The sequence below is a fragment of the Heliangelus exortis genome, chromosome 3 (genome assembly GCF_036169615.1).
Source record: "Heliangelus exortis chromosome 3, bHelExo1.hap1, whole genome shotgun sequence".
Taxonomy (NCBI): domain Eukaryota; kingdom Metazoa; phylum Chordata; class Aves; order Apodiformes; family Trochilidae; genus Heliangelus; species Heliangelus exortis.
The window spans coordinates 12,188,653-12,213,499 of record NC_092424.1 but is presented as its reverse complement, the minus strand read 5'-3'; the positions used below and the strand labels follow the sequence as shown (position 1 = coordinate 12,213,499).

The window sequence follows — 24,847 nt, the reverse complement described above, 5'->3', positions numbered from 1 at the left end:
AGCAAGACTTGATTATTAAATCAAGCAAATCCCTCAATCCTTTTTAGTTAGGGATCTGTGGTTGCAAGTATAAAATTGGGAAGAAATTTATACAGTAGGAACTACAGAACGTTAAGAGTCCTGTGTAGCACTGTCATTAGCCCCTGTCAGTACTTCAGAGTACAGCTGATGTAAAAATCAGACATTTCAACAGATAAAAGACTTTGTTCTGGAATAGCCCTTAAGAAATTTAGAATAATGTGACTTTTCATGAAAGAGCCAAACAGAAGATAAATTCAGAAGTCCCAAATTTTGGCACAAGGTAAAACCATCTGCATTTATTTAATCTGCATTCTAGAATTAGTAAGGATAAAATTAAATATGCTGACTGTAATGAATTCAGTCATACAAGTGCAAGTCTTTAGCTAGAATGTATTTTATGGCAGTTTATTTAAAAAATGTACCAGTAAATCATAAAAGAGGGATCATGTCCATTTAACGTTTATTGAAGTATACAGGAGGTTTTCTTTAGAATCAAATATGAGCATGAATATATGGCCAAACGTAAAATCTATCAAATTCAGTGAAAATTTTCTGACTTTAAATAGTAGCTGTAAGAATGACCAATATATATTCTTTGTTACAACCGCCCTCACTCTACAAGTTAAAAAAACAAAACAAAACAAAAAAACATTCAGTAAACATTCTTTCCTAAGGTAGTTTCCCTTATATAGCAGTGATTTATCCATTTCTTGTATACATAACTTTTTAAACATACCAATCAGTGGTTCTCACAATTGAAAAATAAAAGCACAAAAAAGTTTACACTCTTGTACAGGTAAATAAAAGATCTTGAATTAAACTGTATATCCTTAAGGGCATAGTATAGTTTCAATTTCATTACCTATTACATAATTAGCTTCTTACATACAAATATTGACATATTTGGCTTGTGCTTCAAAGCCTTTGTGTCTAGAAAGTCCATGTCAATGCAACTCATAACTTGAAATCAGTGGGGATATCTTTACTGCTGCTGGGTTTAACCTGTTCGTGCAACATGGTCTCTTCTGAACTTGTGGCACCACATTTTTCGGTGGAGTCATCAGTGTCTGGATCCAATCCTTCAGGACAGGGAAGCTTCAGGAGCTCTTCCCGCAACTGAGCTGTATGGCGCTGAATATACAAAAAGGAGTCATGGGGACTTTGTGCAAAGTAACATTTTAATCGTGTTCTTAATGTCAGAGAACATAAGGCAAAAAAAAGAGTAAGTTGAAAAAGGTCTAAACATACTGTTTCAATGACCAGATAAACTTTTACCCTGTGTTTAAGGATTGTTACTTTCTTTTACTGATAGAATAATTGGCATATGCTGCTAGGGACAAATTAAAGGCAGTAAACAGAATGCAGCAAACACATGAATCAATATTAATGCCTATTTGTCTGTATTTGAGTCGTATCTGTGTTCTGTGATCCCAGCAGAAGCTGGCTTGGACTAGTTAGGCCTCCAGTCAGAACACAGAAGTATAAAAAGAGTTCAGGGATGTCTCAGTGACATCTGTTGCAGTAAGAGATGTTTACACTGACCATAGTGACTAACAGTAACTTCATTCTGACTATGTCACAATGACAGAATGCAATTCTAGCAAAAGAAAAAAGAAGCCTTTAAAATTACTTTTTCTTTTTGCTTCTCAGGGAAAGAAAAAAATTGAATATAAAAATAATAGATGTCTGTTTTCTGTGTAGACACAAAATATAGAAATGATAGTTCTTGGCTAGGAATGAAGAAAAACTATAATGGTTATAACTGTTGATAAAAGTTTAACAGAGGACAGAAGTACTTTATTTTCTATTCAAGAAATTTGTTTTCTGTCAAGGAACTGGTTGTGGTACAAGTTTATCATAAACCCCCAACCACCCTCAGAAAGAGGTAAATATCTCACAAGTATTTATAGAAAAATGGCAGGGCAAGCACTAAAGGAAAATGTAACTTGCAGAAAAAAAATCTTGAAAAAAGGGAGTACACATACATTTTATCTCTCGACAGCTGTGAAATTTATGTTTCTTTAAATGTGCTTAAGTTGCTGAGTGTTCCTTTTATAGTATTATAAAACTCAGCTGCTGATCAGTTTTGCTGCCATTTGTCATAATTGGGTTCAAGAACATAAAATTATAAAAGCAAATCTCACCTTTAGAGCTGCTGCATGATGGGACATAGTCCTGCCTACCCGTTTGTCACTGCTGTACTGCTGTATGTCAGCTATCCACTCCTCACACTGAGCCATGATCTCCACTCTTTTCAAGTAAAAATGTTTGTGGATAACCTGCAAGAAAATATTCCAAATGAAAAAACAATGTTCTTCTTTTATAGGAACTATATAGTTTAACAACACACAATTTGTAAGAACCCTATGAATCCTGTGAGTAACCACTTGCTGCTTGATCAGAAAACAGATAAAACAGAAATAGTGTCCACAGTGGGAGCACAGGAACATACCATAAGCAGAGAGAGCAAGGCAATAGTAATTGAGCTGCCCACAGTTTGTGTGGAAACCAGTATTTTATCACAGTAATTTTGGTATTTCTGTACATGAGTTTCAAAAAACCAACCAATCAATCCTCAGACCAAGTTGTGAAACTGCTTAGTGGTGGCTTGTCCTTAACAAAGAGTTTTAAAACTCTTCCTCATAAAACAAACAATAAAATCAAAGAAATTCTAGTGAGCAGAGTTCTTGGCAATGTTGCATTATAATTAACAAAATCATCTTTCCTTCTAGAGGTAAGAGAATATAGCTATCTGTCTAAAGAAAATCTGCATATTGAAAGCATAACTGATTTCAATTCTGGATGCATTCCTTATATCCATACTGGAGCTTGGAAGAACTCCCTAAGAGCAGCAGTTCAGGTCTCCTGAGCCTACCTGTCATTTAATAAGACACTGAAGAAAAGACAGTGCATGATTTGTGAAGACAACAGATTTTAGACCTGAAGGATGTCTGCTTTTAGACCTAAGTTTTCAGGATGCCTTTGAATTTGTGTTACTGAACAAATCATCATTGCTAAAGTTTCTAATACAACCCTACAATAAACCTGAAGGTCTTAACAACAAGCTCCTCTCAGAGAAATGCCCAGGTAATCTATGCTAGAGACACTTTTCCATTTGGATGGGGCTGCAGATGGAATCTGGCATTCTTCCAAAATTCAGCAATTACATCAGAGAAAAATGTAGTGTTCTCCATTAGGTAATTTCAATTTCTTGATATGTGAAGAAAGATATATGGCATTTGACATGAGAGGGAAAGATGCAGAGAGTGCTCCTGTTGCACAAATCAATAAAAAAAAAACTATGCTCCTGTAGGAAGACAGCTTAAGCACTAAATGAAGAGCTGTAATGGAAACCACTAACTTAAATATAGTTGGAAGTCAGCAGGTATTTTTGCTTTTGGAGCCTGGGTAGAAGCCCAAGCTTAAGCAACTGTAGTATCTTTTTAACAAAAAAGCAAGCTATCTTAGCATCAGCCTTCTCAAAGAAGCAGGCTGTTGTAGCTTCAAATGTCTCAGAATCTTGAGGATTTCCATCATACTGTTCCCAATCGGGACTGTCACCCATTGGTGATGCTCAAAGCCCCATCCAACCTGGCCTTGAATACTTTCAGGGATGGGGTATACAGAGCTTCCCTGGGCAGCCTGTGTCTCACCAGCCCTAGGGAAGAATTTCTTCCTCGTATCTAACCTAAACCTTCCCTCTTCCAGTTTAAAGCCATTAGAGTATCTTAATACATTTTTCAAATTGTTTTGCTGTGTACCACGTGTGTCCTAATACTTGCTTCAAATTCACATCTCCTAGAAAAATGCTTCCTACTTGCCCTGCGTGCCCATTTGTAGGGTGGATCAACAGTTTTCACATGGAATGTAAAAGGTACCACCTGGCAGTAAGAAGGAGCCAAGCTGTATGAACCATGCTTTATCAAACTATGCACCAGGCCTTCTTACAGGTCAGTCCCAATTTGTGCACATTGCCCTCTCCCAGAAAAAAAACCTGTGAAGTCAGTTGCATCCTATTAATTTCAGTCTCTAGACTCAGTTTCCTCAGGGAATGAAGAGACTAAACCAGATACCTGCTGCATGGCATTTCAAAATCTTTGAATTATTCTTAACATTATAATATAAATACAAGAAATAAACAAGATAAATAAATAATCAGGATAAATAAATAAACAATATTTACTGTATTCATATTTACTGTGTTTCACAAAACTTACCTCCTTAAAACATGGTGATGGATTTCTGATTTGTTCAAGCATTGCCCACTTGACCGTTGCCTGCCGGATATTCCCATCATACTCTCGGGAGCTCTGGGTACCACTTGGAGTTCCTCGTGATCGTTCATAACCTGGTTCATTAAAATATGGTTCTGCTACCAGTATTAGAGATTGGACAGACACTAACACCTGTTTAAGGGAAGAGAGTACACGTTAAAATTGTGCCACCCACTTGGTTTTATAAATATACATAGTTTTGCTTACCGTATATGCAAAACCACTTCTATGGCAAAGTCCTGTCATTTGTAATAAAAGCTACTTGCAGGTAGGGAATGTCCCCACTTTTAAACTGAAACTGGTACTACCCGTAAGACCCTTTTCTAGTGTTCCAAGGAACTTTTCTGGATTTTTGTCTTGTTTATACTTATTTAAGAAAATTCTGGTTTAAAAGCACTAGGAAAAGAATCCTTAGGACTGACCAATCGCTTACTACTCCTAAATGACATCTGCTGAAGAGAAGTAAGAAATGCTCACCTGCAAAAAACTTGATGTTTGTGGATTCCATTTCTCTTCTGGCCTCCCATGCCATGTGTTAAGTATGCTTAAGCACACCTGAAGATATGACATTATTAGAACCACAGACAATACGAATATACAATTGTAATGCTTGGGCAGAGAAGAACATTAACATTATATATTTTTTTTTTTAACAAACTTTTGTATAACTGCATTTTAAAAGAAAAATCTGTTACCTGTGAAACTAATCTGAAATGAAAGCAGATAAAAATAATATGGATAAGCAAGAATAGCATACCAAGAAATGAATAAGGCAAGGTAGGTAACTTTTCTTCAATGAAAACCTATGGATTATAGTAGCTCCAGAAAGAAATGAATTATGAATACTATCTGATTCTTTGCTTTCCTCTTTAAATACTGTTCTAACACTAATTATTGTGGTTTTAAAGAGAATAATTTTGGTTAAGCACATCAAAAGTGGTTTCTGCCACACAGACTCTCTCAAGGAATTAAAAATATTCCTTAGATTTTATGACTGATCTGGACTTCAGGGGTGTGGAGTTATTGAACCTTATTACAAAAATGGAACAGTAAAAGACAGGGAACACTTTGCCAAAACTTAATGCTAGACAGCGGAAAAAGGAGATGGAAGTCTCCAGTATGAATTATTCTCTATCAATGTTAACAGAAAATTGTGTCTTCTCCTGGAAAGGAGTATTATAGTTTGTGAATACAAGGAGCGTGGGGAACCCATAAGTAATAGTGGGATAAGGGAAAAACACTAGCTGTCATGGATTAAATGCTTGCACACACACACACACACACAAAAAAAAAAAAAAAAAAAAAAAAAAAAAATCTGAAGGAGTGCCATAGTGCTACAGACAAAGCAATTTTGTGGGTCTGTGCTTTGGTGGAGACATACACACAACCATCCCTACAGCTCTGTGGAGAATTTCATGTGTGCTGATTTTTAAAATAATCAGAAGCTGCATCTCCCTGATACACACTTAACTTTTTGTCAGGTATTTGGAGCCATTAGAATGAGCCACAATGTACCAAGGGTATGGGTGGAGAGTAAAGGGAAAGGTTGTTTGTATGAATACGATATTCAAAAGATTTGCTCTTTTTGAGAAAACTGTCAGTAGGTCTGTATTTTAGAGGTATGTTTTCTTTTATAAAGGATACCAAGGTTAAGGAAAGTCTTTATCTTCCCTCAAGGAAAAGCCCTTTTGCATGGGAGAGAAGAGGCACTTAGGAAACACATTCAGTTGCAGCTGACATGAAGCATACTTACACCATGGCAAGGACCGTAGGTATTTCACTTAGACAAAACAGATTTTTGCATGGTTAATTGAGCAAAGAAGATGGAAAAGAACATTTTTCTAGGTCAGAATTAATACAATCATAGAACACTTCACGTTGGACAGGACCTGAAAAGTTCATCTAGTTCCAACCCCTGCCTGCCATGGGCAGGGATTACCTTTCACTAGGTTTTATAGTGAAACTATAGCCCCATCCAGCCTGGCCTTGAACACTTCCATGGAGGGGGCATCCACAACTTCCCTGGAAGTGTTCAAGTGTTCAAAGTACGTGCTTTTTTAAAGTCCAGTCCAGCTCATTAAAAAAATATCCATGACTATTCAGAAAGATCATTCCCATTTGAAACTGTAAAGTCACTTCTTTTCAGTCTGAAGGACAGCTTTAATCAAACAGGTTCCTCCCATATGTTAGCAGCACCTCATCATTTGATTGGCAAAAGAAAGTTCCATCCTTTTCAGTTCCTTGTTACATCTGTACACAAGAGCAAAGCTGACCTACCTTGCCATCATTGTAGAGGTTTGGATTAAATCTCACACTGTGGCCTCCAGTTGTTTCCAGGTTCACGAGTGGAGGGGAATTAGGATAGTCTTGTGGAAAATACACATCAAATTCAAAGCAACCATTTGCATAAGGGGTGTCTGCAGGACCAGTAATTAGAACCTACCATTGTGGGGAAAAAACAAAAAAAAAAGACAACAGTTTTTAAAACCGCTTTTATTTATCATACAGCTGAGATTTTTATATGAAGCAATTTCTTTCCACATACTACTTTTCAGAAGATACCACCAGACATCATCATAATATGCAGGCTATTGGTCTGTTCATTGTGATACTCGGGGTAAGAGAAGCCCTCAGCTAATGTTCATTCCTCCAGATTACAAATGGAAAGCTAAACAGGAGGAGCTAAAACTGTTCCCCTCCCTGCTGGATGTTATTAACAACATTTTTCTTTAAACTTGAGGTCCAGATCCTCAGTGTACTTCTCTGTACCTACTGCTTTTATTCAACTTAAATGTTTATATGCAATTTGAGCAACAAAATTAACTTTTCTCTTCCAAGTAGCTGAAGAAGAGTCAACCTTGCCCTGCAAAGTCTCTTTGGCTAACAGAGCAGCACCCTGTGGCTATATGGACAGATTCTCCCTGTCCCCCACCAAGTTATCAATAAATCAGGATCAGACTCCAAAATACTACTATTTAAGCTAAAGTTTGGGCAGCAAATAAAGGGTACATTTACGACGCCTGTTTTTAATTAAGATTTAAGCACCTTCTTGAACATTTATATAGCAAGCTGAAAGAAGGAAACAAAAATTACTTTGCTTCTTTACCTTCATGATGTCAAGCCGCTCCTCATCACACCGTACGAACACGCTGGATGAAGATGAGAGAGGCAGAGATGTTGACAGAGTCACAGCTTCTTGAGCAAGACGTCGGGCTCTGGCAGCACTGTTGGCGTCACTTGCATTTTTTACCTGAGACATGTAGTGGTAATTTACTTTAAAAACCAATTTTCCATCATCATCTTCAGAAACCATTTCGAATGTATCTAGAAGAGAAAAAAATTTTAATGCATCACAAAAACAGTGAAGTAAATAATAGACCAGTCCTGGATAAGGAGTCTTGAGTATTAAAACCAGAAGACTTTAGTTTGCATTATACTAATGCAAAAAATACGTATTTTTTCAACTAACAGTTATCACAGAAAGCAGATTATTGACAGTCCCGGATCGAATTAATTTGTGCAGCAAATTTACAAGCTTTCATGTATAACTTGTCAGATGGACATAATTTCTTATTTGGAAAGCTACCAGCTACTCCAGACCAGGAATATAATGATACTTATGAATACATAATAATGCTAATAAAGGAATTGGCATGAAGCAGACTGCCAAATGTATTGTGGCATGGCTGCAATGATTAAAGAATCATAAAAAACTACAGTGGATTTGGTTTTCTTCAATCACTCACTATGCAAAATCTGCAGCATGGTCGCCAGGCTGAAGAGCTGTCACGACAAACTTCCCTCCTTCCTAATCTTGGCATGAATGCCAAAAACATTTCTAAAGAAAATCTCTCGCAAAAATGACAGCAAAGAATGTGACTGCAAATGCTTTCACTGCAACTCAAAAAAATTCTTACAAAAGATGTTTTTCCAATAATTTTAAAGTGCTTTTTTGATGAGATACTTTTCATTCTTCATGTATTTTTTTATAACACATTCCCTTAGCCAAAATAAGCACAGATTTCCATCGCATTTTTCAAACGCAACACACTGCACTCCATAGGACACATGAAGGTTATGACAGTTTAATTTAAAAAAAAAACATATTTTGATCTGAATTCTCTTCCACTTAAAAGTGAATGCTAGTTAACATAATTCAGTTAATCTGGTCCCCTGAATTAATCTAGTGTAGGATTAAAATATTTCTTATTAGTTCAAAGAATTCGTTAGTTGGTAACCTGAAAATATGGACTTATATAATTTTCCATATGTGAAAAGTATCAGTGGTCACACATGTACAAAATTTAACTTCGTAAAATAATCAGGGATTCAGTGCAACAGACTGTATTTCTTAGATACCTGCTTTTAAAGACACAAGTATTCACACTTTTCAACCTACCAAACTGGAGTTTTTTCATGACAGCCACATACTTTTCTTCAAGAGACCGTAAAACAGACAAAGGCTTGGGCTTCACAGCAGACTTTCTGGAGTATTCAGCCATCTTCTTTTCTGTTATATAAAATGTGATGGTTATTTGTAGTTAACCATGTTGAGACAAATACAGCAAGTGCTTGGGAGCTATTTAACTTAAAATGAATTTTAGGGTGACATCATTTGCAGAGAAATCTGAAAACTGAGTATCACTCATTACATACCAGTCTGGTTTTCTCACTATCATTTATTTCATTATCTGAACAATTCCAAGTTAATAAAAATCATTATCTCAGCTGAGAAACAATTCATAATTACTGCTGCTATGAATATTCTTCTATTGTTTCTTCTAATATCTTTTTTAATTATTGAAAGTAGGAAGTATGACATATGCTTGTGAGGATGACATTCACACATGTACTCTTGATGCCCTCTCCAGAATCAGGAGCTGATTAAACACAAATGCCTTTTTAAAATCCACTCCCCTGATGAAGCTGGCTAACCTTTAGTTTTCTGAACTAGTCAACCAAGTGGTTCTTGGAATTTCTGCAGGTTCAATCTGCAGATTTTTGTTCTGCATTCATCTAATGAAGAGTTAATCTAATTCATAAGATTTAGTTTTAACAGCAAAGGTTTGGGTTTTTTTATTAAAGGTCATGTATGTTGTCTTCTGCCAAGAAAATAAAAGAAAGGTAGTACATAACAGAGCATATCTTATGACTTGCAGCACAAACTTCAATTAATCTGCTTCCGGACTGAACCAATTAGGACTACCACAAGGTTTCAGCTGCCACTCAAAATGCAAGGAGGCAGGAGGGAAGTCTATTTTCTTTCTTTCAAGCTAATCTGTAAGTTACCTGTTAATGACTGTATTACAAGTAAACACTAAACATTACTTACACAAATATTTCTATTTTACCTTGGTTTGCTTGGCGCAAACTGGTGGTAGCAGCATACACTATCTCTGCAGTCTTCTGGATGTCTGGTACCAAGAGTGTCAGTCCCTCTGGTTCCTGATCAGACGCATCTGGTTTCACTCCTGCTTTAGCTTTGTCTTTTTTAGACCTGTTTGGTTGTTGGTTTGTTTTGTTGTTGTTGTTTTTTTTGTCAGAGAAACAGGATATAACAAGAAGGAATATTTTTCGATCAGTCAGACAGTAGTCAGCATATTTGTCAACAGGGAAAAATGCCAAAGATAAAACAAGTCTTCTGAAACAGAATGTCTCTATGTATCACTGCATGCAGCAATCAACTGTGACAATCCTGAACATAGAGTCTTGACTTGACAAACAGAAACACATCTGACATGAAGATTCAGGATGAACACAGAGCCAGTGACACTGGCATGCTAGTTTATGCTTTGACCATTTACTGTGTTTGGTTGCTACACTGCATGCAGACCTCATGTCTGCACTTTCAAAAATATCAGAAAAGCTTGGAAAGTCAGTGGAAGAAAGATCACATCATGAATGAGCACTTCATCCCCCCATATAGATCCTGGTGTAAAATCAAGTCCTAAATAGGTATTATAGAACTCTTTTCTATTCCACAACATACAAGTGATTCCTTAAAATGCACTAATGGTAAAACACTAGGAAACCTCTAGTAAAAATTTACAGCATGTCTACAAACTACAACTCAGACATCACAAGAGAGTGGGTCAAAAATGTTTTTCTCTCTCTCCAGTTCTCTTCTGGACTATGCAAGTCAAGATCTTTTCTTGCAAATAACATTTTTGAAGTCTTGCAAGTGCAACTATTATACACTGGATGTTTATAACCAATGTATTACAAATGAAAATGTAAATTTAAATACCTGAAATTTTATAATGAAATAATTTGAAAAGACAATATATACAATGAAAACTATTTGCCTAGTAATTTAAGATATGCTGAAACTTTAATTTTGATTGTGATAACCTTATCTCTACTAGCATGTATGTATATTCAACTGCTGAAATGAAGACATGGTATTTGGTAACACTGTAATCTAAATGTGCATATTTAAAAGCCTCTGTGTTTTAGGAGCTATCATCAATATACACTGTTATCCTGCAAAACCAATGAGATTTTAATGCTAATGGTCCCCAAATTATTTTCCTGCAATTTCTGTGATTTTTTTTCTTTTAATAGCACTTGTTCTCTGAAGATCCAAACAAGTTAATAGCCAAGCAGCACTGATTTCCTCCTTCCCACTATCATACCTGGAAGCACAACAGAAGGCTACTGACACAAGAAAAATCAGCAATTTCATGCTTTGATGTCCCAAGCATATTTTAGCAACCACCAAATACTATATCCTTTCTATATTTTCATCTAGACTGAAATAATGCATAAAGAATGAGTCTCTAAACTATTCAGTAGATGTAATTACAGTAATACTGAAAGACTTTGCACTGTACTTAATCAAATGAGAACATCCCTAGAGTGCATTAATAATGAAATTCATTACTGCAGCATAGTATATTTTCCCTGATCCAAATTTAATCCAAAAGGCCGTTAACCTGTTGTTGACTTCAAACAATACTGAGCTTACAGGCGCTCAAAGCTAGGAGGAAAGTGTCAGAGTTGAACTGTTGTTCAGCATTTGAGGTTTTAACAGTTCTTTTTGAACAGTTTTCAAACAAAGCAGCAGCAGCTGTGTCTCCCACTCACACTTCAAAAAATTCTCCTCACTGCCTTTTCCCTTGTGGAAAGCTAAGCCAGTATTTTTAGAATAACCTAAAAATGTGGCTTTAAGCCTACCAAACCTCAGTGACACCCATTTTAACATCACAGCCATGCTAGCAGCCACAAGTCTCAAGGATGATGTACAGATTTAGAACAGCTTGCTGCTGATGTAGACTGCATAAGCTATTTGCTACAAAATGCATTTAACTAAAATGAAACATTGATGTGTTTATCCAAGACAGATACATGAAAAATAATGAAAATGTGATCAGTGAAGATATGGAAAGTGAAAATAATTCTTACAAATGAATCTTAGTTTCAAGACAGTTATAGAGGCTTTTACCTTCCATGTGGTTTTACAATTTAGATACTACCAGCATTTTCATCCTACTTGGTCTTAAAGTAAAGTAAAAATTAAAGTGCTCGCTTCGTTAGACAAAGGGCTTAACCACATGCTTAAAACCTGCTTTTAGACATGTAAATGCCTGTATTATACTGTACATTTCTTTCACCAAGATTCTGCTTGTCAAGCAAAATTTAATGCAGGCCAAACCTTTATCTAAATTTTGAGACTACAATTACAGGTTACAATTTTCAGAGTACAGGAGGAACCAAATATTTAATTTAGACTTAAAAACTTCCCCACAGAGGTTTTTCAACCACTGAAGAAAAAGCAGACAAATTCATGTCAGCTCCTATTTAAAGGGATGACAGTCACTAATATATTTGCTGGAAGAGACAGCAGTGTACATGCTAATAATTTAAGCCATTAATTTAGCTCGTGCTAGAAGATGACAGCCTTCTCTTCACGCTGTGCTAAATGAATAATGAATGATACACTCCCAAGGCAACCTAAATTTTTAAAGCCAATACTAATACTTCCTCATCCGTGCCATACTTAGAAGTAAACGTGATGGTGTGGAATGATACCTTTATCAAAGTGTTCACAAAATAAAACCAATGAACCATTCAGCCCCTGTGTACTACTGGGACAGAGCTTATAGCAGAATTCTACTCAGTTTTATACTGACATTTGCTGTCTTGGGATAAAACTACCAAAGGTTTGCAACTATGGTATCACTCAGCCCTTGTAGTTTCCACAGGTACCAAGTAGAATCTTCCTCCTTCCAGTAATTCACAGATTCTTAAACCAATTTACTGAAATTATGCAAAACAAGCAAGAGACTGTGTCTTTACAAGTAAATACTGGTGAAAGCTAGAAACAGCCTCCAGGATGATTCCACATCCTCCTCCTTGGGGCTCTGAGCACTGCATTTACAGACACTACACTGAAGCATTCCAAGCCAGCAGGGGCAGCAGCAGCACTGTTCCCTACAGCCAACCATCAGCTCCCAGTCTTTTAAAGAAAAATAAATTAAACAAATGAAGCCTCTATTCTTGGAACCTGATTATACCGGAAATCTTATTTTTTAATTTATTTTGGAACCTGATTATAAAGAAAACCTGATTATAAAGGAAAATTTTTCTGCACCATTTGACATAGAAGTTCTGCAAAGTAACACTGAGGACAATGAAAAGCCGTAGCAGGCAACGTGTCTCAGGCCTACCTGGCTGTATCCCAATATCCCCATTCAACAGAAACACACCCAGGTCACAACATAATGTGATAGGCAGGATTAACCCTTAGTAGCAGTGTGACAAGCAACAGAAGTATGAAGGTAACAGAATTCAGGTCTTCCTCTAGCAGTTATCATGGGGGCTACTGGGGTGACAGGACAAGGAAGGCATAGTTAGGAATTTTAGATGTGGGCTTGCTGTAGTCCACATTACACAAAGAAGCCATCAGCTTATTTTGCCAAATTTAACAATTTGCCATGAAGCTCACCTAGCAGATGGGGGTTCAGATGTGCCTCCTTTGCTGCACAGCAGCAGTTCTCTGCAGCAGAGGGTTCAGCCAGCACAGCAAACAAATCTCTCCAACTCAGCCTTTGTGGCAACCCATTACACCAGACCACTCAAATTAGTGATGGCTTACTCACTGTTCAACAAATGGTCTTTAGAAATCATCTCACTGAGCTAAATGTATTCTCCACTCTCCAGAAATTTTCAAATTTTCTAACAGAATATTATGGTATTTGAAAGCAAGTCAAATCAAATGATAACTAGAGTCGAAACCCAAAACTGTTCCCCTTAAATTCTGGATCCAAGTGGACACTCCTGCTCCAACATGAATATGACATCTGGTAGACATGAAAGTCAGACTGCTGGTTCAGATAAGGGAACAGTTCTGTCTTTCAAAGCAGATCCCATAATTATGTTGTTGTTCTGGCATTTGACCTAAAAGGGGCAGCAGATTATACCATTTAAGAAATTCATGCCAACTCTTGCTTATGCTGTTGGCACAGCTTCAACCATAATGCTGAGAATTAAAACCTTCCACCTCAGTGACTCCAGGCTGTTCAGGCTACTGGCATTTTCATCCTTGTCTCTATACTGCTTTAAAGACAAATAGTATTATGCTTAAAGCAACCGCTGACAGACAAGACTTCTTTTTCTGTTAAAACGTAACAGTAGGAAAATTGTACAGATAACGTAACTGGATCAAATTTTTATCAAATTTGTCAATTACTAAAGTAATACTGATGGTGCTTCTAGAATTATTCTTTGTTTTCAGATGCTAAGATGACCCTGAGGTACCAGTCATACCATATTTTATTTTACTAAATTAAGAATTTAAGAGTAGGAGTCATGTGCACTGTGCTATTCTCACAATGAAACTTTTTGGAGTTCAGCCCGGGGAAATAACCTGAGAAGATAGAGGTTCCAGTGCCTATAAAATCTGAGGCTAAGAGTTGACCACACTAGTGGAAAAAAAAAAAAGAAACATGGACAAGAATTTTATCCACGTATTTATACTGGAAATATATTACACAGAAGCCAAATATATTTTCCTTTCTATTTATGAAGATGATATATACTGTGATCTACACAGTATTGCCAGCAAGTACAAGCTGATCTTTTCAGATGGGTATCCAACATAAAGAACTGTTGTTTGTCCTTCCTACTTCTGTTTCTTCTGCATTAAGCCAGCAGAAAAATCCCACCACAGGCACACTACATGCTTGATATGCAAGACAAGCAATCTCACTCAAGAAGGATGAGAGAAATTCACAGGTAAAGTCCAGTCCATCAGGAGTTACTAGGAAGAGCTCATAATAATGGGATTCCTGCTCAGAAAATCTCTCACATATTGGTTGGTAAATACTCTCTGTTTATAGTGGGAAGAAGATCATTGTACACACACCTATTCCTGATGCCTATTCTATACTTGACTATTTGCCCTCTTCCCATGATGTTTAATCATATGGTGAGGGACAGCATTAAATTTTATAGGGAAGGACAAGCATTATTTCTTAACAAGCTGTTGTTAATTTGGAAGCAAGCAAACATAATCAATAAACCAAATAAAGAACACTGCATTCAGAAGTGCTCTGAGATGATTTGATCTTTGGAACATTCACAAATGGCTAAAGAAACATCAGGAAGGCAGAAGTAGCTGGTTTTGGCTGTTAAAAAACAGCCATGAAGCGGCACTGTATTTATTAATAACACACCATTCTTCTTTGTCAAAGGAGAATATTTAGAGGGAAAACTAATTTAGCAAGAATGATCCTGCCTTCAGACTGACAGCAGAAATATAGTCTTGCAAAATAAAGATTCACCTCATCAAAGAGGGAAGATAATTTAAGAAAGATTTGCAGCTCCTAGATACTTGAGCAGCATTCCTCTTTCTGATCAGTGGGTGTCACTTAACCAGTGAAGTGACAAGAGTAAGCAAACCTACTAAATTCTTTGTGTTATACAAAACAGTTCCTTGTGAACACTGCAATAAATCAGAATATAGACATAAATCTAGACCAAACAGATGGTATATTCTTACTCTGAACTGCAGCACCCATTCAGCTAAATATACAGAACTTAATCTTCTTTCACTTTAATATTCCTAATATTTAAGTACAAAATACAGTTTAAATAAAAGTTAGTGATGATAAAAGTGATTACCTCAGTCGGTTGGTGTAAGTGTCTACACAAGTCTTCATTTTAGCCAACAAAGTCCCAACAGAAGCTTGTGACTCCAACTGTTCTTCCTCCTCTTCACTGTTTTCTCCCGACAGAGGGAGCAGTAATGGTACCATGGATGTGCAGGATGCAATAGCACGGAGTAATTCCAGCAGGGCTCGGTAAAGGGGAACGTGTCGAGCCATATCCAGAACTAAGAAAGGAAAACAGTTTACAAAAATTAGTAAAACTGAATACTCCTGCACTCTTAGTACAGATGTTTGAAATGTAAAAGCTAAATTTTATTAAAGTATTAATTACATCTAATGATAAAATACAGTATTTTCTAATAGCCATTTACGATTGTGTTTTAATAGACTTATCCAGAAAAAACCTGGCAAGATACCTGGAAAACAAAGGTTAGCAAAAGACAGAAGATTACAGAAGTGCTAAGAAGGTATGGAACAGGGTTACCACATGCTATGTTAATTTCTACTATCTTAACATGATACAATCCTGGCTCAAGTTGTATGCTGACATGGCAAACAGGTTTCTATGGAGGAAAAATTGTAACCTATGGTGTAGCAAGGTAGCATCTGCTGATTCTAATAAAGTAAGAATTCATAAAGACAGCTTTAGATATCACCCACTTTATTTATAGTTATGTCCTCCTTTGGCAAAATTTGTCTGCATTATTGCAGGAATACTTATGGTCAGGAAATAAATGAATTTATCTACCAAGAAGTCTAGCTTTGCTTTTAATGGAGAAAGTATAATTTGAAAAACCATTATGCATTCTTCAGAGTATGCAAAGGCTGTGAAGAAAATGAAAATTTTATCTGCATACATATGAACCACAAAACAGTAAAGGAGTAAGAATACATATTAGGTAGGAAACCTCACTCAGTGCTGCTCAATGTGACGTATTTGTATTAGAAGTAGCTGTGGGTAAAATACAGGTATCAGCTCCTCTGACTAGGAAACACAGGCAGAGACACAATTCTAATGGACTTGCTAGCACCACATTGTTTATTTTTCTTTTCCACTTGCTTGGATAAATAAGTAATGGATGTCATTTCAACTGACTTTGTATCATTAATAGAAATCCTGAAAATGTAGCAATACACAGATACTTTAACACAGCTGCTTCCTCTGTCCCTAGGACATGCTATTTTTAACCTAACTGAAAAAAAAATAGCTATAGTTTAAAGTATTTACAAATGACTGACTTTATAACAAAGTAAATTTGGTTTTTTTCAGCAAAAAAGCCCCAACAAACAAAAAGCCTCTGACAACTTGCATTAGGACAGAATAAAGCATAGAGGAACTCTGTAATGTTTCATTTAGCAAATCACGCTCCAAGCTAAAGCAAATCACAAACTTTCATCTCCTGTGACTAAACTCTTAGCTCTAAATAAAGCATGAGGGGACAGTATAAATAACCAAGCAAAATTCAACTAGCTGGTTTATCCAATGGGTTTCTCTCTACTTTGTTCTTTGATCAACAGCTTGTTATCTGTATTTTTGAAATGGTATCATGGCTCTAAAACTGTCCTGTGTCAAAATATTCCATGTATTTTAAGCAACCTCCATTAAATTAATACATAAACATTAACAAAATCTATTTCAATTATGTTGATTCTTACATTTAATTTTTTTTTTAAATATACGTGTATCTCCATTCCTTATGTTCAGTCTCTAGAGAACAATGATTTCCAATAGAAAAACCCCCTCAATGTGTAAAATGGCCTTAAAATAAGGATGATAGAATGATGTGTGAATTTAAAAAAAAGAGAAAAGAAAAAGAGAGAGAGAGAGGGAAAGAGAGAAAAAAAAAAAAAAAAAAAAAAAAAAAAGGGGTGGATAGGGAAAGGAGCAAAAGGGCAAAAGAAAAGGAGAAAAGGAGACCATAAAACCCCATAATGTAGCCCTTTCCAGAAACCACCTATCACCTGTAATGCTAAAGATTAGGCAGACCCTAAATTTAATCAATAGCTCTTTATTATGAAGATGGTGAGTGGAGAGATACAACTTCTTAGACAATAACAGCATTTAGCTTCTGGAAAGCTGTATTTATTTATTTTAACACTTAAATTTTCATGAGGCCTGAATATATTTCAAATCCTTCAATACCTGCTAAATGGATAGTTAAAATTGCTATAATGAGGGAAACTGAACTGACATAACATAGTGTTTTCCAGAAAGATACAAGAATATTTCTGGTTTAGCAGAGTGAACTCACTTGCAATTGTTCCCATGTGAAACAAATGAAATGCATTCACTTGGTTTCAATGTAAACAATCTTTCAGAGAAAAACTACCCATTTCTTTTACCATAAGGCCAGACTTCTAAACTCAATTTCTTGATACCGTTATGTCTCTTGCACTATTTTTGTCCAAGATCTTTATTATACTTACTAAGGATTATGATCCATGGAAGTCTATTTGTCTGTCCAAAGTGCCAGAACACATGCCTGATCCAAACAGAATCCTAAAAAATTTATGAATACTGGATATCTGGATAACTATCAGAAAAGCCTGCTATAAAGATCTCAAAACTGGCAAATTACTGTTTGCTGCCTTCCTGTCTGAGGGCACTGGGCACTGCAGGGGTAGTGTTTTACTCAAGTTAAATAAGGTGGCTTCTTAAACAGGAAATAAAATCCAACGCATCACAAAATAGAAACAAATCCTTTTGCTTATAGCAGAGCTGTAATTTGAATAGCATTAGCACATCTTATAGATATGAGAAGCTATGAGGCAGCAGTGACAGCCCAGGGTGAAGGAGTGGGGCCATGAGGTGACAGAGAGCAGCAGGACAACACCACCAAGGGGTGGGTGGCAAGACAAGGACATCAGTGCTCTTGAAGGTTGGGATTGCAGTAATATCACAGACAGCTGATTCAAAGGCTAGTAACAGCAGCATCTTTACTACTACATTTGTTTTATTCATTGCAGGAGTTGCAGCTTCTAGAAGGCCAATATCTTATTGTCACTGATAACTACCAAGGAAGTTCACTGTAGCCTTCCTGGACACTAGGTTGCATCCATGTATACTCAACAATTCACATCAAAGAAGTGTCTCAGGTCTAAATTTATTCTGATGTATTTATGAAAAGCAGAAATCTCAGCACGATCACTGCCATTTACTGAGATAGGTAGGGATGGCAAACATCTGGAAAACATCTCATGGCTTAGTGGGATAACATTCCTCCCTCCCATTTCCTTGTGTAATAAAGGTCAAGTTTTACTGGAATTACTACAGTTCCATTAGCATCTTGTCACAGCATTTGAAATTTAGAAAGACCCAGAAGGCTAAATAGGTAGAAAAAAAATAGACATTTCATAAAAATAGATCTCCCTTACATGCTAATAACAGTCTGCTTTGGGGTTGGCATGGAGGGAAGAAGATTAGACTGAAATTATTTTACGAAGTCTTGACTTTCAGAAACTGTTGACCATCCTGTTGTTTGAACTCTGCATTCTTGCATTCTGGCACAAATGCCTAAAGGTCCTGAGATATTAAGGCCCTGATCACATTTATGAAAACATCTAGACAGAGCCTACTGATTCCTGGGAAGCAACTGATTACTATTCAGAGCTTGGGCATGTGATTTCAAAACATTTCAATTGCTCTCCACACATCTCTTTATTCATCATCAATATAGAGCTATTTCTTACAAAGACCTGAGACTGCCCATATGCAATTACAGCCTTAATATAATGAAAGAGGGCAGGTAGTTTCATAGGATCAAGGTATCATCTCACACTGCTTTTAGATCTGTAACAAGATAATAGCCCAACTGAGTCTAATATTCCTTTGCTTTTTTTAATATTATACAATATTCAAACAAAGAACAGCCAGGCCTAATGGCCCATTAAATAGATACTTCTGAAGAGCAATAAAATTTTTTTGCAATTTGTTTAACATCCTCTGTACAACTTAACTGGCTATGAATAAGATTATAAAACTTATTTCTCTTGCAAAGGATATTTAAAATATATCACAAAGAATATTCATATTTAAAATCAAGGAAATGCAGCATATCCAATATGTAGAAAATCTTGATGCTTTACAGATTAAAGAAACAAATAGAGAAAAATCGTTTGGAAGAAAGTGGTGAAAAATTCTGCTTTGCTTGCATCCAATGTGAAGGCCTTCCCACTGTGACCAAACTAGGAGCTCCTCCTCCAAAGGAGGATACAAACTGGAAATGAAATGTGAAACAAAACCAGACACCTCAGTGAAGAAAACAAACACCTTTAGCAGTTTTAAACACACCCCACTGCCAGATGCATAACCTCCTTGCTTCTGTGTTATAAGAAAAGCTGTGTGGGTGTATGTACATATGGGTATATATACATATATAATATGCTTTCAGTCTCCTGTAAATCATTTCTCACATAATTTGAGGACTGACTAAATTTCAGAGGCCCACTCAAGTATAACTATTTTTAACTATATGCAATTTATTTTTACTTCTGACCAATATACATGACTGACTTTCTGCCTTTATTGAAGGAAAGAAGGGTTTGTTGGCAGCCACAGCAGAAGGCACCATGGGAAACTCTTTCCAAACTACATCCCTTTGTTTCCTCAGAGAGATTTGCCACTGCAAACATGAGAGGGATGGTCATGATTGGACAATTAAAAGGAAAAAAATGAAAAGAAAAAGGCACTTGAGAGTATGGAAATCTAAAACCTGGAAATGTAAATTTAAGCCAAAAAAAATCTTACAAACTGCTACAAGTGTGGCTTACATGTAACAAATTAGAAGAGGGAAAAAACACATTAAAACTTGAAATTAACAAATTGACCCTTATGATATATATTAAAAAAAAAGTTGAATTCCGATTCTGTAATTATGCTCTCATCTTCCATGCAAAGAGGCTTTCTTCTTGCACGAGGTAGAGTTTCCAGTAACCGAGACGCTTTCAAGTCTAATTCCTTATTTTGTTTTGGATCTATTTTTCTATTTTTCAATAAGACTATGTAACTTCACAGAAAGGTGAATGATATTATTTTGTTAAATCTTTGTCCTGAAGTAGCCAGTTAATCCTGCCTCCGTTTTAAGCAATGTGAAAGAAAACCACTGAGAGTTATGTGCAGCAGCTATATTATAAAAATCTTGTATTCATATCATGCACAAATGCTCAAAATTTGCTACAGTGTATCCAAAGCTCCCCTGCAAAAACCCAAGAAAATGCCTTTGTATTCCAAGACACCTAGATTTAGTTGTATGGTAATAGCATTTAAAGAATATTGTTCTCATCTATTTAAGAAGCTAAAATTAAAATAAGACACTCATTGCCGTGCTGCTTACTAAAAAGCTGAAGTCCAGTGTTAAGATCACAACTGCAGTACCACACAGATGTGCCACTATATTTTTCTATTTTATTGTACCTCCTTTTTACCTCTGAAAAACTTAAAAATAAGATCTTAAAGTTCTGTTATTCTTATACGACTTCTAAAACATGCTTAGTAATTACTGAAGATGTAATTTTGATGTCTCAGAATGTTATTCACAAACCTAAAACCCATAGCCATGATTAATTTAAAGACTTCGGGATCTCATGATCATGTTAGAGACTCACAGTAGCTATAAACACTCCTGTTTAAAAAAGCCACACAAAGCAAACACCCATTTCATAATTTTAATTAAAACCATCAGCCACAGTCTTGAGGCCACAGAGAGGGGCAAGCATGAGTGGGACACACTGCCCAATCGGGCCACACGACCTTTTGCTAAATACTTCAAAACCAGAGCTGTTTCTCAGCCCCCTTCACTGCACCTTTGCAAACATATGATCTATGAATGCAGTCCACGCTGCAGGCAATAGTGTCAGTTCCAAATACGTCATGCTCTGCTGCCTCTTGATTTTCTGTTTCAGAATCAACCCAGGGCAAGCCTCTTTTATAATAGGCCCAATTAACACCCTGTGTTCTGCTCCATTTTGATAGGAAAAAAAAAAAGCCTACAGAGTACTTAAAAATCAGATCTTTTCAAGAAAAAATTAGCCTCTGGGAATAAATAAAACAAAAGCTTTCTAAATATTGTCCTCTTGCAATGACTTAACTGTACTTTTTCTTCCCTTTCTTTTAATAGGAATAAGCAAGCATTTTCATTGTGCCATTTTGAGTATCAGAAAAAAATGACATCAGAAAACACTAGCCCCCTTGCATAATGAAGCAAGAAAAGGAGGGGTTAAGCCCCCTTATAGGTCCTGAGTCACAAATCCTGTGTTAAAACAGCAAAGCTGCAAGAATTCACTCCCCCTGAATTTAATGTAGCAGTGTCAGGCTCCACGGTGATTATTATTTATTATTCAGCTATAGCCTCAAATGTTGCTATTCTCATGTCAGCTCTGAACCCATTCACAGAAAAAAAATTAGATCAAATGTTAGAGAAGTTGATGAGAAACTAGAGATTACTTGGTGAGACTGTATTCAATCATTAGTACCACTTGAACACCATGTGCACTCTTTTCCCTGTCTCAAAGAGACAAGACAGAACTAGAAAAGAGATGTGAGCAAGGTGACTAAACAACCCAGTGGTACAGAATTAACTCCGCACTGCCTAAAATGAAATAAACTAAGACTCTGCAGCCTCAGGGACTAATGAAGGGTGTCATAAGGTGGTTTTTAAAATTATGAGTGGTAAAAAAAAACAAATAGAATTGGACTGACCAATACAATCACAGAAATGGGTGCACCATCAGCAGAAATGGGGACACTTGTAGAAGTGCAGACACCATAGAACACATCACTGTTAAACTGTGGAAAAGCTCAGGACTAAATGCTGGGCACTAAATGCTTTAGTGCTAAGCACTAAATATTGTTAGAGTTTCAAAAGCAACCAGGTAAATTCATGAAGGAACAGCCATCAAGAGCCAATAAAGGAGCAGAAGCCACCCTTGGCTATGTACCAGCATCTGTGTGCCAGCCCCGTCCTTATACTCCCCCACAGGCATGTGATAAACTATTGGTGATAAAGTAATGGGCTAACAACCTTGGTCTGTCTTGGCATTCCTGCTCTTACAAGTTCACTCTAGGAAACATGGAAAAAAATAATTGCAATATAAAAGGGAAATTGTTCAACGATAGAAAGGAAATGCATTGCTCAAGTTATTTGGTCAGTCATCTGGAGTTAGTGTAGTAATGTGGCTCAAGAGAGCAGAGCACTGCTCTGAACTACCTCGGGTTTGCTTACTTTTAAAGAATATTCAACTTCAGTAAAGTTAAGTATTTTCAGGAAAGTTTTGTTGACAAGTCAAGCAACACTTAAAAACCTGTCACAAATGTAACCATGAATCCAGAAAAAAAATGCCAAAAAAGCACAAGGCATTATTTCATTAGGTCAGTAATGTACAGTTGAGTAAACAGACACTATTCCCTGTATTTAAAAAAAGAAAAAAAAACTGAACAAGGAAAAGAAAAAGAAACCTAAATTATAAAAAAGACATTGCCACAAGAAGTTCATTAATATTACTCTTTACTATGGCACTTACAAAAAGGACTAATAATTTCTATTTGAGGTAGACAAAATAAATATAATATTAAAAGCAAGCAACAAGGATCACATTAATCTCCCACTCAGACAAGAAATTAAGAAAAATACTTTCTCTAGAAAAGAAAAAAAAAACCAAAACCCAGACAAAACCTTTCTTGAAAAGTAAAATTAAAGGCCAAACTGAATTAGATGCAATATTGCCCACCCCCTCCTGTTAAGTGTCTCCAGTGCAGGCATCCCACAAGATGAAACAAAAGGTAACACTACACTGAAAAACAGAAAGCAGAATTTTCAAGGCAGTTAATCTGGCGTTCATCATCGCCGGACTGGAGGAGGCAACAGTGATTTCCCTATTTTTGGCAGACGTGTTGGCAAGCAGCCACCTTGAAATGGTCCTCAGTCTGAGTGTTACCACTTCCAGCCCATACAAGAGTCACTTGCATTTTAGAATGAGATGGGTATTGAAAATAAGATGGAAACCTGCCATCACATTGCACATGTTGCAGAAATCGATGTGGAAATCCAAAATTAGATAATAAAGTTGTGGGGTGTTTTCAAACCATTACTTCAGCAGATGGACGAAAGCCAAGACGTGGGTCTTGTTCTGACTGTCAGCAGAGGACACCAACGTTACTGGAATGAAAGGACACGTGGTTCCTGTGCCTTATGTGTGAGTACATCTACAAGATCCTCTCCTCAGGGGACAGAATGGAGATTATTCAGGAATATCCTTCTGCCTTAAATATCTAATCATTTCACTTGGCAAAGAGGAGAACCCCTGTGCACACGGAAAACAGAACTTTTACCATTTCAATGTATTTTCTAGAGAATACTTGTTTTTTTTAAGTTCGAAGATGGGCATTTGGTACACGTGCAGAATGCAGACAGAGGAGAAAAATTCATGGTTAATAGCCTCTCTAAATTAAATGTAAGGTAACCCCTTGCACACACTGCATATTTAAAGCACCTTAAGAGTGCAAAAAGCTATGTAGTAAATTTGTCAACTAGTTAACTGAGCAACACAAATGATGGGGAGAATCAAGTCTGTTCCCCAGACTTGTGGAAGAGAATAATTTGCACCTTCTGTGCAATCTCATGCAAACTCTTGCATTACTTATGAAAATGGAACGTCCTCCATTATGTCACAGTACAGCAATAAGACTAACTCAAAAAGAAAAAAAAATTCTTGTGTTAATGCAGAGTACTATCTTGAAGTCTCTAGAGAGTACAAGAAGTAAAAATACTATTAAGAACAGAATGTGTGTTGGGATAATCTGCCACAGATTAACTCTTTCTAGACTAACTCCTTCAGCTACAGAGATCAGTTTCCTTTGAGTTGTACTCAGTATTATGAATACCCTCAGAGAACAGAAAAGAAGGAAGTGTCAATAGGAAGTGTCTGCATAAGAGTATGGGAAATGCCAGATACATTTACAATATTTGTTTTTCAAAACCAGAAGAGAAAACACAACACAAAATAAATAAAAGACAAGTGAGACTGTAACTGCCCAGAATAATGACCAACTATCTATCACTTGCCCAACCAAATGAGACTTTCAGCTGCTGAAAATGAGGGCTGGCACTCACCTCAATGTTCTATTAAGTTCCTCTTCAAATGCTTAAAAGCTGCATTCCTCAGCTGAAAAAACTCTTCCTTGAAAGTACAGTCTGCTTGCTTTTAGAAAACGCAAAGTGAAAATGTCTAGAAGATTGTACATTTCTGTGGTACGATTTGGAACTGTAGGGCATCTACTACAGTGTCACATTCTCCTCTGATGTCAATAATCTCTTTTTAGAAAAAACTGAGTGTTGGTAATGAGAAGCATAATTTTCAAAATGAATTCTTAATGCCTCCAGTAAAATCTGTGAATATTTGTAGCACATGGTGCTGCAAAGCAATCTATTCCTGATACCCAGCACT

General features: G+C 36.5%; 1 protein-coding gene across 10 annotated transcripts in view; it reads right to left on the bottom strand.

Annotated features, from left to right (window-relative positions):
• Positions 1-399: 399 nt before the first annotated feature.
• Positions 400-24,847, bottom strand: part of BIRC6 (baculoviral IAP repeat containing 6) — a 155,914-nt gene continuing 131,466 nt past the window's right edge. For all 10 annotated transcript variants that reach the window (XM_071739197.1, XM_071739202.1, XM_071739199.1 and 7 more), the window contains 9 exons: positions 15,420-15,630; positions 9,647-9,792; positions 8,695-8,805; positions 7,402-7,619; positions 6,573-6,734; positions 4,773-4,850; positions 4,239-4,427; positions 2,166-2,300; positions 400-1,152 (listed from right to left, as the gene is read on the bottom strand). In XM_071739197.1, the coding sequence (XP_071595298.1) occupies positions 976-1,152; positions 2,166-2,300; positions 4,239-4,427; positions 4,773-4,850; positions 6,573-6,734; positions 7,402-7,619; positions 8,695-8,805; positions 9,647-9,792; positions 15,420-15,630 (1,427 nt within the window). In that variant the 3' untranslated portion in view covers positions 400-975. The remainder of the gene's footprint in view (positions 1,153-2,165; positions 2,301-4,238; positions 4,428-4,772; positions 4,851-6,572; positions 6,735-7,401; positions 7,620-8,694; positions 8,806-9,646; positions 9,793-15,419; positions 15,631-24,847) is intronic.